The sequence below is a fragment of the Bicyclus anynana genome, chromosome 13 (genome assembly GCF_947172395.1).
Source record: "Bicyclus anynana chromosome 13, ilBicAnyn1.1, whole genome shotgun sequence".
NCBI lineage: Eukaryota > Metazoa > Arthropoda > Insecta > Lepidoptera > Nymphalidae > Bicyclus > Bicyclus anynana.
The window spans coordinates 4929768-4946171 of record NC_069095.1 but is presented as its reverse complement, the minus strand read 5'-3'; the positions used below and the strand labels follow the sequence as shown (position 1 = coordinate 4946171).

General features: G+C 33.1%; 1 protein-coding gene across 1 annotated transcript; it reads right to left on the bottom strand.

Annotated features, from left to right (window-relative positions):
* Positions 1–730: 730 nt before the first annotated feature.
* Positions 731–15060, bottom strand: LOC112046223 (PRADC1-like protein). Its single transcript, XM_024082799.2, has 5 exons — positions 14902–15060; positions 14688–14824; positions 14401–14516; positions 8805–8930; positions 731–7379 (listed from the first exon to the last, which is right to left on the bottom strand). The coding sequence occupies exons 1-5, from the start codon at positions 14999–15001 to the stop codon at positions 7208–7210; spliced, it is 651 nt and encodes a 216-aa protein (XP_023938567.1). The 5' UTR covers positions 15002–15060; the 3' UTR covers positions 731–7207.
* Positions 15061–16404: the final 1344 nt, after the last annotated feature.

Below are 16404 nucleotides of genomic sequence, written 5' to 3'. Positions count from 1 at the left end.
CAATGGACTAAGGTTGATTTGATTTGACACAATTTTTTGATATTTTCCGAAATTCAAATCCTCAATCGTCGAACTATAAATCCTATTTGTGAAACTTTAATAGTTTGTTCAATAAAAGTAGCACAAGCTACTCTTATGACATCAACTCTCTGCTAGTGAAAGTCCCGTCAAAATCAGTCCAGCCGTTTCAGAGATTAGCCGGATCAATCAGACAGCCAAACAAAAGTTTTAAAAATTGTTTTTGTAACAAGTATCTAGCTATCTATTTAAGTATTTTTATTTGGATTTAGTTAAAGCTTTTAATTTATAAAACTACAACCACACACTTTATTTTTGTTTATAGTTTAAAGACATTGACCTCTTATAATAAAAGGACGCACAATCATTTAGAAAACGTCACATAAAAACTGACCAATTTTGCTTTGGCAGTTTTAGAATTATTGGTAAAGAAAATTATACCTAAAGTACTTCAAATATAGTCCAATACTCAATAAAATCCCAAATTCAGAGCAGATTCTACCTTAATTATTGAGTTTAAGGTTGAATTTGCAAATGCGACTGCGACTTGCAAATGTGGGGACGTTTTTTGGTCGCTGATTGTGCATCCAATTTTTAATAGAAGATCGATGTTTAAAGAACATAACCCTAGAGTTATGGAAAATACGCCGAAGACACCCTGTATATAGATGGGGTTATGACAGGTCGGAATCAAAAAAAATGAAACGAAACATCCAAGTATAAAATCATTTTTAGTTAACAAAATCAACAATCATATTCTATAATGTATGGTATTCACATTGAGATCAACTATTTGCTTTAATTACATAAAATTCTTTATAACACATTTGCTCGTAAAGTATCGCTTATTTCACCAGTTTCAATATCGTAATGTATCTCATTACGCACATGTGCCGTAATGTAAAGTAAAATGCACATGTGCCGTAATGTAATATAAAACCGAACCGAAAAACGAACGGTACTTTTTTAAATCTTGGCAAAGAGTTATTATTTCAGAAAAGTGCTCAGCATTTTATGAATAAAATTAACTTAGTGAGATAAAATATAATAAAAACATTTAATTCTTTAATTTTAATAATTTTGACAACAAATATCAACCATTTATCTGGATCAGAAACACACAAATATTAATTTACTTTATTAGTAATACTGGCTGTTTTTGGTGCAAATGTCAACAAAAAAATCTGTGCAAAAATGACAAGCGTACCAAAATGTAATCTTATGGAAAACAGGCAAAGAAGAAGAAATACTTTATTGCACACAAAAATACAATTATAAATTAAAACATTAAACAAAGATGCAAATTAATTTTCAGAAAGTGTGTTTCCTCGCAAATGTGTTATAAAACGTCCTATGACATACGTGCGTTTACTTTATAGCCAGTACTTTGATAATTACAGCCTCTGCTTCCTTACTACAGCTCTCGCGAAGGCTCGAGCTGCAATATCGCCTCGGCTGTAGTTTTCAATTTACCGCACTTATAATATACTATAACATAAGACACACTGAAACGCAGCTATAATATGGCCTATGTCATAAACAACAATACTTGAAATAATGGGTCTACATTTTAAATATTACCTATTCATTGTATAATTATAATATAGTAAAATCGATTTTCACCACACACTGATTATTTCAACGGTTATTGCTTTTCAATTTCAACTATTGGTTTTTTCCACGAACTTTCAAAAAGAAAAATCAAAGGCACTTGACATTTCTCCAAGTCATTTTTTTTCATCCTCCTCAATATGGAAAGTGATATACTAAATTACCATTTTTACCTTATTTTTGAAAATTACAAAATAATTTCCAACACTATTTTTACTCTATGTGTTTGGTACCTATTTGACTAGACTATATAAATAATAATCTACATGTTATGTGATTAAATATCGATTATAACTTTGATCACAATATGTTTTTAATTCGGCAGTATTATGTCTCGCAGGGACCAAGGGGAATAAACCTAAATTATTTAATAGTATTGGCAGACATTTACACTGTTACTCTACAATGTTTAACTTAATATATCTTTTTTAAATACTTTTATCAAAGGACATGTCCCAATTTTGTATGGAGGCTGGGCCTTTCTTCGGAGTTTCAACTAAGCAAAACAAATTATTTTATCTTAAAAAAACACAAAATATAGGGGCTTAAAACCCAAAATTGGAACCCGCATTATTTTTTAATTAATTACATAAAATGTTTTTTTTTTCATTAACTGACAACAATAATTAAGATTTTTTTGCATGGCAACATGCTTGTAACTCACACCCTGACAGTTTGTCAGTGATCTTCGCGTAGTAGCGTTCGTTTAAGGCGTTTTTAAAGCAATTTAAATATTTTTTTGTTTAATGCTTCTCTGTCTACGATTTGTTTCTTTTTAACTTGTCTTATTGACATTTGACAATATTACATGACATTGGCAGCTCTTTTTCAGCTTTTACTGTATTGTCTATGTTTAATTTGTAGACAAGGGAGCGAAGGGGTGCGGGGGTGAAAACTCTTTGTGAGATTTCCCCCCCGAAAAAAAAAAAAAACCTGCTTATAAATAATAAAGGCCCATTTTGGGACATGTCCTTTACATGGAAACAATTAAATTAATAATCTCTGTTATACTCATGGCTTAACATAATTTTTTATTTAAAAAAAAATGCGACAATTTTGGCCACTGAGTACATCAACATAATTGAATGGCCTACAAAAGGCCCAGGCTTCCTTCCTGATAGGAGAGCTTATTTACAGCTTGGAACCACCATGCTGTTCCAATGATGGCTCTTACTGTGTAACGATAACTCATCATCATCATTAACAACTCATATTCGGCTCACTGTTGAACACGAGTCTCCTGTCAGAATGAGAGGGATTAGGCCATTTAGTCCACCACGCTAGCTCAATCCGGATTGGCAGGCTGCTAATAAAAATTTCTTAGTAGAAAGAAACGATCTTCTTTGCCTGACCCAGGAATCGAACCAAGGACCTTGCGAAGTCACATGCTACCCACTGTACCAACAAAGTAATTCCATTGTACATATTACTAAATTCCTGCATAAATTCTTGAATTGTTTGGAACAATTGATATGAAACTGCTAAGCATTGTAATTTAATCAAATAGTTAATACCCAAATAGTTTGATAAAAAAAAAAACAATAATTCTAGGCACTGAGGCCTCACACATTAACTCTATATACAAATGGTATTATAATTCAATAAATGCACACATATTGGTCCACTTAACGTAAGCTAATACACAATAATTATTGCTATTAAATACACACAATAAACTTAGCGCCTAACTTATAGCCCGTTTTGAAGTATACAAAAACATATTCCAGTGGAGTTATTACACCTGCACAGTTTGTGGTGCAACTTCAAAACGGACTAGAAGTTTGACGCATTTTTACATGTCTTTGTCTTTTATATATGCAAACCCTACGGCCTACACTTCTAGTATATACGAGGGTATATACGATAGGCCTCACGTATATACGAATAATGTAAGTCTCTCCAAACAAATAGCCGTCTCAGAAGTAGTAACACGCTGATTTGCGCCGGTATACTCGTAATATGTGTTTTTGTACACTGCACCATACGACATGTGTTTTTGTACACTGCACCATGCGACATGTGTTTTTGTACACTGCACCATGCCACGTGTGTTTTTGTACACTGCGCCATGCGAATCGTGTTAGAGACGACTAAATTGGTGACTACACTATCCTTCATTATTAAGAATAATTGGAATTTAATATGCATAGTACATATTTTCTATATTTATTACTTACTTTCAGAGACTAAACAGAAAACTATATACAATTACAATTATTATATATTCTTCCGTGCTATTTATAAAGTTTATATTTTATATTATTTATATAAATTATAAAATATAAAGTTTGTAAATAGCATGGCAGAATATATAATAATTGAAAACCTTCAAATATATATCTTCCTGTTTAGTTGTGATATAAATTCAAAGGCAATAATTCTTAAAACCCGTAGTTGGGATCTGATGGATCCCAAATCCTTACTATTGAATGGCAATGAAAGTAATCAGATATTGTCTAGATCTAGACCCTCTAACCTTAGTAGTTTCCATTAAACCACTTGAGCAACACATTCTACGACATACATATAATATATATAGTCGTTTATTTAGTAAATGAATATAAACACATAACAAGGAACATAACAATGTAATAAAAATATAACTACATAAATCATATATGTAACTAGTATAAGAGATGGCTGCAAAATTACATGTGTCATAAAAACTGCGCACAAAATATTTTTTGGATACTATGTGAAGAGCAACTATAAGCGATTGACAGTGAACATCGAGTCTGTGGACTGCAGATACAATATAATAATACGCAACGCAACTGGTGTCCGACCGAAAGTTTGGTCGGACACCAGGTCGGTTTGGTTTACCGTTTCGGCGGCTGATTCGGTTTTGTTCAAAATAGGCCGAAACTTTTGCCGAAACCGAAACTGATATAAATAACTGTTTTCAATTTAAATGTTTACTGTAGTTTAGTAGTTAGTTACTTAATTATAAATGTAAGTATGACTGTCCTACTAATTGTGATCTAGGTATCTTTGTTAATTCTAAATTTGTGATTTGATTATCTTTCTTGAGACTGGAATTAAGACTATAACAGGTATTTTAGTAATAATTATTTGTATTTATGAGGTACCTAAAAGAGATTGGTGATTCTTTTAAGTACAAATACGAACATAGTATTAATTAATAAGATTTCAAAATACCAACACTTAGTATTAACGAAACAGTAACAATTAGTATTAATTAATGATAACTGATAAACATTTTGAGAACTTCATTTCAAAAAAAATAATATAAATAATATTGATATTTTTTATATTATGTTAAACAAATGATTATGAAAAACATAACATACTGTGTTTCCATTCCATGTTCTAGGAGTAATTAAATGCAGAATAATGCACCAAACTTCAGTATTTTAAGGAATGTTATACTTAAACACGTGACTTTCGGTTTCAGCCAGAAAACCAGTTACGGTCGGACTCTACTGATTATCAACTGTTTGGGTTAAAATATTATTTAATTCTGACGAAAACTTAAAATATTCTTTCCGATGACTTACTAGATGGCGCTGCACGTTACTAAACCGCGCTATCGTTTGTCGCTATACAAAACGTAAAACGGAAACCAATATTGAATCAACCAAATCGGTTCAGTAGATTTTGAGTATTTTTGATAGCTGTTTCAGCGTGTAAACGCATGAAACAGTTCATAAAAGTTATTGATTTGAATTTTGATTCATTGATCACTATTCACGCCTCCTCTTTGTCCTTTGTCTTTTCTTTGCTTTGCTTCAATATCGTGAATCGTGATAACCTCGATTCTCGTAGAAAATTAATAATGAAGTTTAAGGTTATAAAGGATTATGATGTAGTGTTGGGTAGGACATGACTTGAAAAAGAGTTTGTAAGTGTTGCCTCTTTTTTGTACCGAGGCAGTACAATGTCCCACTTCAAATGAGGCGAGGCGTACTGAAGCTTGGCACTACATTTGAATTTTGAAGTAACGAATACAAATGTCATATTTGAACTTTGTTTGAAGCAACGTGTACAAATGTCATGTTTGTACTAGTACAATTATATAGCTTAGTAATAGTTTGTCTTACATACTGATATTAAATGCCAAACCTATTTTTAACCTATAAAATAGATCGATTCACCTTGGTTATTATATTTCAGTTTTTAAATTATTAAATAATTTTTATTTTTATAAAATGTCAATTGAATAAATCCAAATTCAAAAAATAATATTTCTAAACGCATCGTATACTATTTCCGTCGCGTTAAGGAATATAGTACAAAATTATATGACAGGACCACAGAATGACGTCCCATTCGACTTTTGTACTAGTGTCTCGCTTTCTCTCGCGTACGAGTAAAGCAACTACCGCGACAGAAAATGTGAAGTAGTACATTTTTAAATGTTGAGCCGCTCTTACATTGTGACGTCATGTACGGGACAAATGTCCTGCCTCTTGTATGTCCTACTCAACACTATTATGATGATACACTTGGGTTTTTCAAGTATTAATAATATAGATTATAATCCTTAATATACTTAAAATTACTTCATAGTTATGCTTATAGTTGCTGTAGTGTTCCGCAAGAGCTGCCAAATATTAAAGAAATATCATATATATAAAATAAAAATAAAAATTATAAAGTAAAATTATAAATTATAGAGTAAAGAGATTGGACGGACTGATTTTGTTTTTTTTATGCTACGAGTACATATAACCATCACCGTCAACAGTTTATGACGCCATCTAATATTATACAAAGGGGTTCGGAGATTTTGTATGGGGCTATGTTATAGCCTTTTTTATGGCCTTTTTACTTTTTTATCTCGAAACAGTTGCCGCATTTACCTAATGCCGTTAATCTTTGTTTAATTTCAAAACCCAGGTTTAAAGATCTGATATTTGGTATCACAAATCTACCATTAAAAAAATGTTTATATACTTATATTGAAGCATTCTTATGAAATACAAAAAGCACATATAAAAAAATCATTACAAGTCATAGTTACTTTTTGTCATATAAATATGACAAAAACACAAAATGACTTTTTTATTAACATTCATAACTGTGTATTGACCAAATAAGTACTTTTCATAATAATGAAAAATACATCAATCATAAGTTTATGGTTTCTTTTTCATTTGTTCTTGTTTATACATAACTAGCCGACGCCCTGCGATTTCACCCACGTAGTTCCAATTCTCGTGCGATTGTCAGGACATAATATAGCCTAAGAGACTCACAAATAATGTGGCTTTTTAGAAGAAAAAGATTTTTCAAAATTGGTGCCGTAGATCCAGAAATTACCTATTACTACATTACATTAGTATACATGGATTTTTAACTATTAAACTGAATGTAAAATGACTACCAAGATTATCAAGGTATGATTAAAATCAATTGTATTTTATTATCTGAGACCTAGTGATCTATTGTATTTGTTTGAAGTGGACTCTATCAATATAAAAAGAATAAAGACTAAAAAATCATTTTCGTAAAATTTTAGTCGACCAGTCGTATGCCACTAATCTTCAAACCCCTTTCTACAATAACTTGCTTGCAAAACAACAAAAATTTACAGCCATCTCTTACACTATATATGTTACCACGATATCCATGGAGGTTGGTTCATCTTCCCTATAGGCACATGTGTCATATTAATTGGTAAATTAATAACTGCATATGTCTTATGTAATCTCTTTAAAGTCCTGAGTATGGTTGATCCACTTCGACCCAGAAGAAATGCTGCTGGTATGTTGATATCTATTTCCATTCTGAAATTAGAGATACATCCAATTACTTAATGTTTATAAACACTGTACAAAAATAAAGAAAAATGAAAATTATTGTTGAAATAAAATAAAATTAATTTCAAAATAAATGAAATTTATTACAATATTATGCCACACATCACAATAACTCCAATACACCCAGGACAATACCCTGCGATGAGTAGCTTAACCCAAAAAATGGCCCCAGCTCAGCATAATGCTACATGACATTTTCAGCTGGAAACACAAAAACTATTTATATATTTAGGATATATTTGAATTACCTAACTACATAATTTTAACTACGACTGACAGTTATGTAGTTTTTAACCGACTTCATTATATTCTAGCTGACGCCGCGTGGTTCCCGTTCCCGTAGGAATACGGGGATAATATATATCCTATAGCCTTCCTCGATAAATGGGCTATCTAACACTGAATTTCTTTTTCAAATCGGACCAGTAGTTCCTGAGATTAGCACGTTCAATCAATCAAACAAACAAACAAACAAACAAACTCTTCAGCTTTATAACATTAGTATAGATTAATTTCCTGTTGAAATGTCAATTTGCCTCAAATAGCTTCCACGATAATTTTTTTTCCAAGCATCTATCCAAGTTAAGGACACTGACTTTAAAAGACAGTTGTCGCGGACGTTATTTTAAGAATTCAGGGAAACAATTCGGTTAAACATGATTCTTGCGTAACAATTTACGCAGCGCAGGCAATGGAAACTCTCAAAAGAAAAAGCTTACTGATGTTCTCAAAATAATCGACCACTTGAAATGCAAGACCGACAAATGGAGCAAGCAGGTGACACTCTGGTACCCAAGAGATGGTACCAGACAACGTGGGCGTCCAACAAGAAGGTCGGAAGACGACATCCGCCTAACCCTGGGGCCACGCTGGACCAGAGTTGCGGCCGACAGAGTGCAGTGGAAGCAGCTGGAGGAGGCCTATGTCAGGAGACACTATGGACAGCGGTACATAATATAATCAGATCAAACACTCATGTAACCAACGCTGTTTAAAATAAAAGGCTACGTTTTTATGTATTTTCCTATTTCCTATAAGCTGTAGACTAATGTTATAAATCCTATACCTAGTAGTTCCTGAGATAAACGCGTTCAACCAAACAAACTCTTCAGCTTTATAATAGGTCATTCTTATCAACCCATATTTGGCTCACTGCTGAGCTCGAGTTTCCTCTCAGAATGAGAGAGGGAATAGTCCACCACGCTGGCCCAATGCGGATTGGCAGAATTCACACATGCAGAGAATTAAGAAAATTCTCTGGAATGCAGGTTTCCTCACGATGTTTTTCCTTCACCGTTTGAGACATGTGATATTTAAAATGCACACAATTTAAAAAAATATTATATTATATTATAATAGGTATTTGTATCTATTAGTAATGTAGCTACTTACTTATCATCCACCATTTCTATTAAACTATCTAATGCATCATCAGAGTTGTCTATAGTCTCTGTTATAATAACAGCCAGCGCCCCAGCCAATTGGGCCTTCATTGTCTTATGAACAAAAGTACATTCTCTGGAAAAATATGTATTATCGTGCATAAATAGTTTTGTTATTGTAATTAAATCAAAAATGTTTTTTATTAAAAATAAATAAATATTTACTCGCTACCAAACGTACGCATCATCGTCAATAACAACCCATAATCAGCTCATTGTTGAGCACGAGTCTCTTCCCAGAAAAACGAGGTTAGGCTAATAGTCCAACACGCTGGCACAATGCGGGTTGGCCAACATCACATAACGAAATTTAAAAAATCACATTTATGCAGATTTCCTCACAATGTTTTTCTTTCATGGTTTGAGGCACATGATATTTCTTTAAAAAAAAAAAAATAAAATACCGACCAAATTGAGAACCTCCTCCTTTTTGAAGTCGGTTAAAAAGAAAGTGGGAGTCTGAAGCAAAGGCAAATGTATGATACTAATTCTGTTCTGATGCGTCACAACACAACACGTCAGACAAAAATAAATCCGGCTTTAGTATATAAGCACTTTTGAAACGTCAAGTTTGACTATTTTTAAAGACTCTACCACCAGTTTGGAATACAGGTTCTGCTGAGAAGAGCTTGCCAAACAGTTGTTCTTTTGAAAAAGAAATTATACAATACTAGCGGACGCCCGCGACTTCGTCCGCGTGAAAGTCGTTGTAAACTTTCAACTACCCCTATACCCTACCCTAACTTACCCCTACCCTACCCTATCTCAACCCTATCCCAACCCTATCCTACCCTACCCTACCCTACCCCTACCCTACACTACCCCTACCCTACCCCTACCCTTCCATACCCTACCCCTACCCCACTCATTAAGGCTGCACTTCTTTATTTATTCCCCCCCCCCCGCGAGTCGCGTCGAGCATGAATTAGTATTCACGCGCGATGGCTTAGCGTATTTCTTATATAACTTTGGTGTTTCTTTACCGATTTTTATGATTCTTTTTTTATTGAATAGGTAATAATGTTAACTTTTTTAGTTAGGGATGAGTGATGAGTGTTATAAACATAAGAGTTGACAAATATAATTAGAAAGCTCCGAAATGCTAAGCTATCGGGAGTTACACGTGTTATTGTGAGTCAACCATAAAAGATAGACATATATATGCTGTTGTGTTTTTATAGATAATTTTAAGGAGAACATTTCCATCATACATGATTTCTATGTAACTTTAACCATTAAGGCTGTACACGCGACGGAAGCTTAAAAAATTGAGTAACGTCTCCCGTTTTCTCAACATTTCTCTTCACTGCTCTGCTGCTATTGATCGTAGCGTAATGAAATGTATACTATAACCTGCCCAGGAGTATGTAGAATAATTGTACCAAGTTTTGTTAAAATCCGTCCAGTAGTTTTTGTTTCTATAAAGAACATACAGACAGACAGACAGACAGACAGACAAAAATTTTACTGATTGCATTTTTGGCATCAGTATCGATCACTAATCACCCCCTGATAGTTATTTTGGAAATATATTTCATGTACAGAATTGACCTCTCTACAGATTTATTATAAGTATAGATTACAATAATTTACAATTGTTAAGATCATTAAAATTTCTTTTAGTTTTACTCTCTGTGTGAAGGTAGAAGCTGATCCAATGGCCTCCAAGCACCTTTATCATTAAGGAAGCATAACAATACAGTGTTTGACAAACAGGTGTATGTTTTGAAATAGATTACATTCTGTGTAATACAACTATAGTCCACAACTTTAGGCTTTTTACACAACAATATCACTGCTCAAAAAGGTTCTTTTAGGCGACACTTTTCGTTTCGATTCACATACATTTTATTTTTAATAATAAGCTTTACGGCTCTGGGTTCTAGCCCTTTTGAGCCCGTATTCACATACAATTAATTAATTATCTTGGACTAATTATAGAAGGACCTGCCTCGCAAGACGTTACCTCTCTGTCAATCAATCAACGATCTAACGCGTGTATACTTATATCGTATCGATGTTTCATTGTTGTAATCGTTTTCGTCGACTGAAAAAACTCCCTAATCATTCCGGTTTGTGTAGTAAGTAGTTAAATGGCATGAAAAATGGTCAACAACTTCTAATTCACTAAAAGATGACGTGACGTTCGATTTCAGTTTCACCTGATGGTAAGCGATGATGCAATCTAAGATTTTTTTTTTATTGTTTACAAGTTAGCCCTTGACTACAATCTCACCTGATGGTAAGTGATGATGTAGTCTTAGATGGAAGCGGGCTAACTTGTAAGGAGGAGGATGAAAATCCACACCCCTTTCGGTTACGGCATCGTACCGGAACGCTAAATCGCTCGGCGGTACGTCTTTGCCGGTAGGGTGGTAACTAGCCACGGCCGAAGCCTTCCACCAGCCAGACCTGGTCCAATTAAGAAAACCTCAATCAGCCCAGTCAGGAATCCAACCCAGGACCTCCTTCTTGTAAATCCACCGCGCATACCACTGCGCCACGGAGGTCATCAAAAACATAATTATAATAAATAATAAATTTGTAATAAAAACAAGCATATCTAAAAGAAAAATAGATACTATTCTTCTAACGAACGAACAAACAGCAAAACATCGATCCATTAATTTAATATTCTGTGTACAGATTATATTATTCTTGTTAAATATTTTATTATTTATTTTTGTTAAATATTATCGATGACTGAGTTTACCTCGTACCCTTCAAAAAACGACAGACAATTTTGTTGCTGCATTTGGGTGCGATCCATTTCCATTTCTAATTCCTCTATGTTAAATATATAGAGTTTGCACAAAAACAATACAAACGACATAAAAAGAACCCAAGCAGACATGAGTCACAAACCATTATGAAAAATAAAGATATTGAGTTTTATGGGTATTAAATGTGCATTTATAAAATTAAATTATAACTTTAATTATTTTATAAATGTCGTATTTTCATATCAAAAGAAGAAAGAAGTTGTAATTAAAACGATGATTTCTTTTATTTTAATGTGAATTTAACCTTTCATTTATTGCAGAATTACCATATACTATGATAATTTTTTTGATTTTGTATTAATAAGTGAAAGAAGATTTGACATTTGACAGTTCACACTTCACAGCACAGAACACTACTTTATTTGCTGTCTATGACTTATACTCCTACTTATATATCAGTATTCGTTAATGATTCGTTAACTAAATCCAGTCTGTCGTGCGTATTTTCTTCCCTTGTAATTTTTGTTATTTCGTTTTGTTCTCGTTTCGTTGTTATTGTTAATTATAGTTTATTTGTTGTTTGTTTACTGTTTTTACCCGACTGCAAGAAGGGTTATGTTTTTCGCGCGTATCTTGTATGTATGTATGTAATATTCTTTATTACCTCATATCTTCCAAACCGTTGAACGGATTTACGTAATTCAGATAACGTTAGATTTGTTTTAATAACCCAAGTGTTCTTAGATAGGTGAAATTAGAAAAAAAAAACCAACAAGACGACTGTGAGACGCTATAGAATCGGGGTGAAGTTTTTTTTTTTTGTGAATATTGCAACATGCGAATCAAATACAAGGGATTTTTGTGAGAATTTCAAAATATTATATCATGGCCATGTTAAAAAAACTACAATTAGGAAAACGTTATTTATTAATTCTAATATTAATTAAGTCTATACATAATACGCGAGGCGGACGACTATAAGGTGCGAGGTTTATGAAGTGTAGTTATAAAACACTTAAAATAGACTAAAAGAAATATATTGATTATAAAAATCGGACAAGTGCGAGTCGGATTCGGCCACCGAGGGTTGCGTAGATTTTTTGAATATTTACTTAATTTCGGTTGGACTTAGGTATACATTATCGTACTTTGTAACAAACGTAACCAATAAATCCGAAATTCACCATCTATCGTAACTAAAAAGTGTGAAATAAATTAATTAATTAAACAAATATAAAAACCCGGCATAAATGATATAAAAATTGATCAAACTAAAGTCGGGACCTAATAAAAAATGTAGACGAAATTCTATTCAATATAATAGGTCCCGACTGTTTTCTAATTGTTTTCTACACTTCTGGACTGAGCTTTTTTTTTCTTTTCAGTTTTTTTATCATTTATGCAGTCGGGTTTTTTATCAGTTTAATTAATTAATTTTATTTAGTTTAGTACGAAAATTAGTGAACCGGAGCCTGGTACTAGCCGGAGCAGTTATTCCGCGTTGCTATTGTTTCCGTCACCAAAAAAGAAACGTACGAATCAATCACCCTTATCGTCCTCCGAGAAAACCGATTTGATTAATGTGTTTAAATATGTCGAGGAAACCTTATGCTTGCTTCTACATAATAAAGAAACAAAACTATAAGAGTTCTTTATTGCCTACGGAACCCTTAATATAAGTGAAGCATTATCTGTTTGATAAATAACAGGATATATTATATAGGAATATAGAATTAAAAAAATATTTGTTTACCACAGGAAGTTTTATTTCATGATAATATTCGTAAATAATGATAAAATGTTGAGCACCCCTGAGTCAGCTGTTTTTGTTTGTTTACATAGTTTAAAATACCTACTCAATCTGACTATAGATGTTGTATTACACATGAATGAATGGTAAAACAATAATGAAAAATATTATTATAGCTATCAAATATTTTTGATTGAGTCAGATCTACTGTTCAATCCTACTTTAAGGCTTATTTTTTTATAATCTTGTATTGTTGTATTGTTGGGTATGGTTGTCCTATCATCATTATCAGCCTATTTTAATGGCCCCCTTCAACACCAGGCGACCTACGAGATAATGCAACCAGAAATACCGCTATCTCTTTCATTGTGTTGGTATAAAAGAGATGGGACTGGGATAGCTCCAACAACATTGCACGTGTTGGGAATGCACGTGTACACTGTCCAATATATTAAACCTGGGGTATGACAAAAAGCCACCAAAAAAGCTGAAGGTATGCCAACATGGGATGGAAAGGAGTATGTTGCATATAAAGCTAAAGGACAAGTGGAATATAAAGAAAATCCGATTAGCCACTGGCGTTACAGATGTTTTTAAAAAGGTAAAAGGGCCGAAGTGGCGCTAGACAGGACATGTGCTCAGATAAAGAAAAATAGTACAAAGAAAATCACTGTGTACTTATGAAAAGATTTGTTCATACAATTTTCTTCTTTCCATATAACAACCACTCTCTCTAACGCTATAAAATGTACAGTCCCTTTAGTGATGTTATAGAGTTTACACTGTATTAAATAAATAAATAAAAAATGGGGGTTGGCAAGTTTAGAGTGATAATAAGACTATAAGATGTTAATGACCAGGGCCAACAGCTTAATGTGCTTTCCAACGCACAGTAGTGAAACATCACCAACTTTCCAACTTGAGTCGTAAAACTTCATACTATTACATAAACATAAAATTTGATTTTTTGTAAGAAAACTCAACTTGACCTTAGTATCCAACCCAGACCAATGAGATATATCATCATGTCTTGTTTATGTTTTAATAATTAAAACAAATAGGTTATATCTTACCCTCTTTCTGATAAAGCTATATTGCCAATAATTTCATCATGGTTCTCAATATCTGTACAGCTATGAAAAGGTATTGTTGGAACCAAGCGGGCATTTTGAAAATTAATGCTTCCATTCTGAAACAATAAATTTGAATTATATTTCAATACAACAGTACTTTATATCGCTTTGCAGGGGAAAGAGGGAGGGGGCAGTAGTGTAGGTAGCTGACCTTTATTCAGATATTCACAACTAAGAGTGGAGACATTCTTGAAACATAATTTTCAGCAGACACTGAATGTACTTACAAAAGATGCTCCAAAATCCTTAGCTGGCCTTATTCGATACGAGTATCTCAACTCCGGAGGGTCTATTATTTCAAAAAACACGTCTCCAGCTATAATATCAGCTGTTGATGAACCATCGTTGAAGTGCAAATCATTAACTGCGAAATGTGTAATGTTATAATCAATTTTAAAAGGTAAATTTAAATGAAAGAAGTAAATAAAAATAATATTTTACCCCCAGGCGAAACAGTTTTAATGCTTAAAATAAGAAGTGCACAAAGATATCTTACAAAATAATTACAAATAATACTATAAATCCTACAGGAAGACATCATATTTTAGATTTTAGGTTGCCGGCCACAGATTACTGTCATGTCAAAGTGTCAAATCAAATGTTTAATTGTCAGCTACCTACTGTCAATCTTGACATTGTCAGACCCAGAATAATGACAGAATACATTTTAATAATTATGAATACGTTCCACTAAGCGATCACAACCGATCACGCTCACCACCATCACAGTTTTTCCCGTTCCACTGGCTTGTAATCTTAAACTCAAGTAAAATGGATTATTTATGGGGCGTTTTGATTGTGTTTACCCGTTGGTAAGATTCATCCCGCCTGCAACTTTATTTCTTTCTGCCCGCAGCAACATAATTATAGTACATATTTATATTTATTTAGAATTTTATAAAGTTCATATTATAATAGCATCTGATGCTTGTTTTCTCTTTTCAGTTCATTACTTTTAGCAGTTTTTTAAAGTATTTTAAGATACTCTTTAAAGAAAATGATAATTCAAAGTGTCAAAAAAAAATGAGTCCCAATATACTTAATTATTGGTATGTACGCTTTATGAATAAATATAATATATATAAACGTGAAATTATGATAAACCAAGATGCTCTAACGTAAAGTACAAAATAAAAGTTACCTAAACACTATGTTCGGTTCAAAACCCTCATAAACTTGTCTGACAACGACGTGAAGTTGTTCACAAATTGCGAATGTGGGTCACCGAAACCGACACTGGCCAGTGGCGAGGCCACGTAATTTTTACAAGACGCTTTGTTTGTAATACGTGGCGCATTTTCATTGACCAATGTTATTATTTCTATTTTATATGGCAATGTTGCCATGAAGAGAGAGAATTAGGTAGGTACTTATTTACTTAACAACCGTTAGCAAATATTATCAAGAAACAGACTAAATTATAAAGTACAGATATTTTTTTTAAGTAGTTGAAGTTAACCTAAAATAAGTCACTTTCACGAAGTAGCAAAAGTAATTTAAGCATGAATTTTTTATTATGCGACTGCAAGAAGGGTTATGTTTTTCGCGCGTATCTTGTTTAAAACTATCAATCAATCAATTATTTATTTACTAGCAGATGCCCGCGACTTTGTCCGCGTGAAAATCGATGTACATTTTCGAACCCTTCGCCCCTTCTATTTACATCTTCGAATTTTTAACCGACTTCAAAAAAAGGAGGAGTGTTTCACACACATCAACGGTTTACAGTAGTTACCTTGTGTTTGGGCTTGATAAATTTGTATTGATGAGAACTTTCCACCTAGATGTGTTGTGACTGTTATTAAGGGTCTAATGATGAAGACGAAGGACTGTTAAGGGAACTCCTTAACGGTTAACAATAGCTACCTTGTGATTGGGCTTGACTAATTTGTATTGATGAGAACTTTCCACCTAGATATGTTGTGACTGTTATTAAGGGTCTGA

Excerpts from the sequence above, each read along its gene's own strand:
- LOC112046223 (XM_024082799.2), bottom strand. The coding sequence starts at position 15,001 with ATGATGTCTTCCTGTAGGATTTATAGTATTATTTGTAATTATTTTGTA. Across the intron at positions 14,517-14,687 it reads AGGATTTTGGAGCATCTTTT|AATGGAAGCATTAATTTTCA; the intron begins GTAAGTACATTC and ends TTATTGTTTCAG. Across the intron at positions 8,931-14,400 it reads ATAGCTTTATCAGAAAGAGG|AGAATGTACTTTTGTTCATA; the intron begins GTAAGATATAAC and ends ATATTTTTCCAG.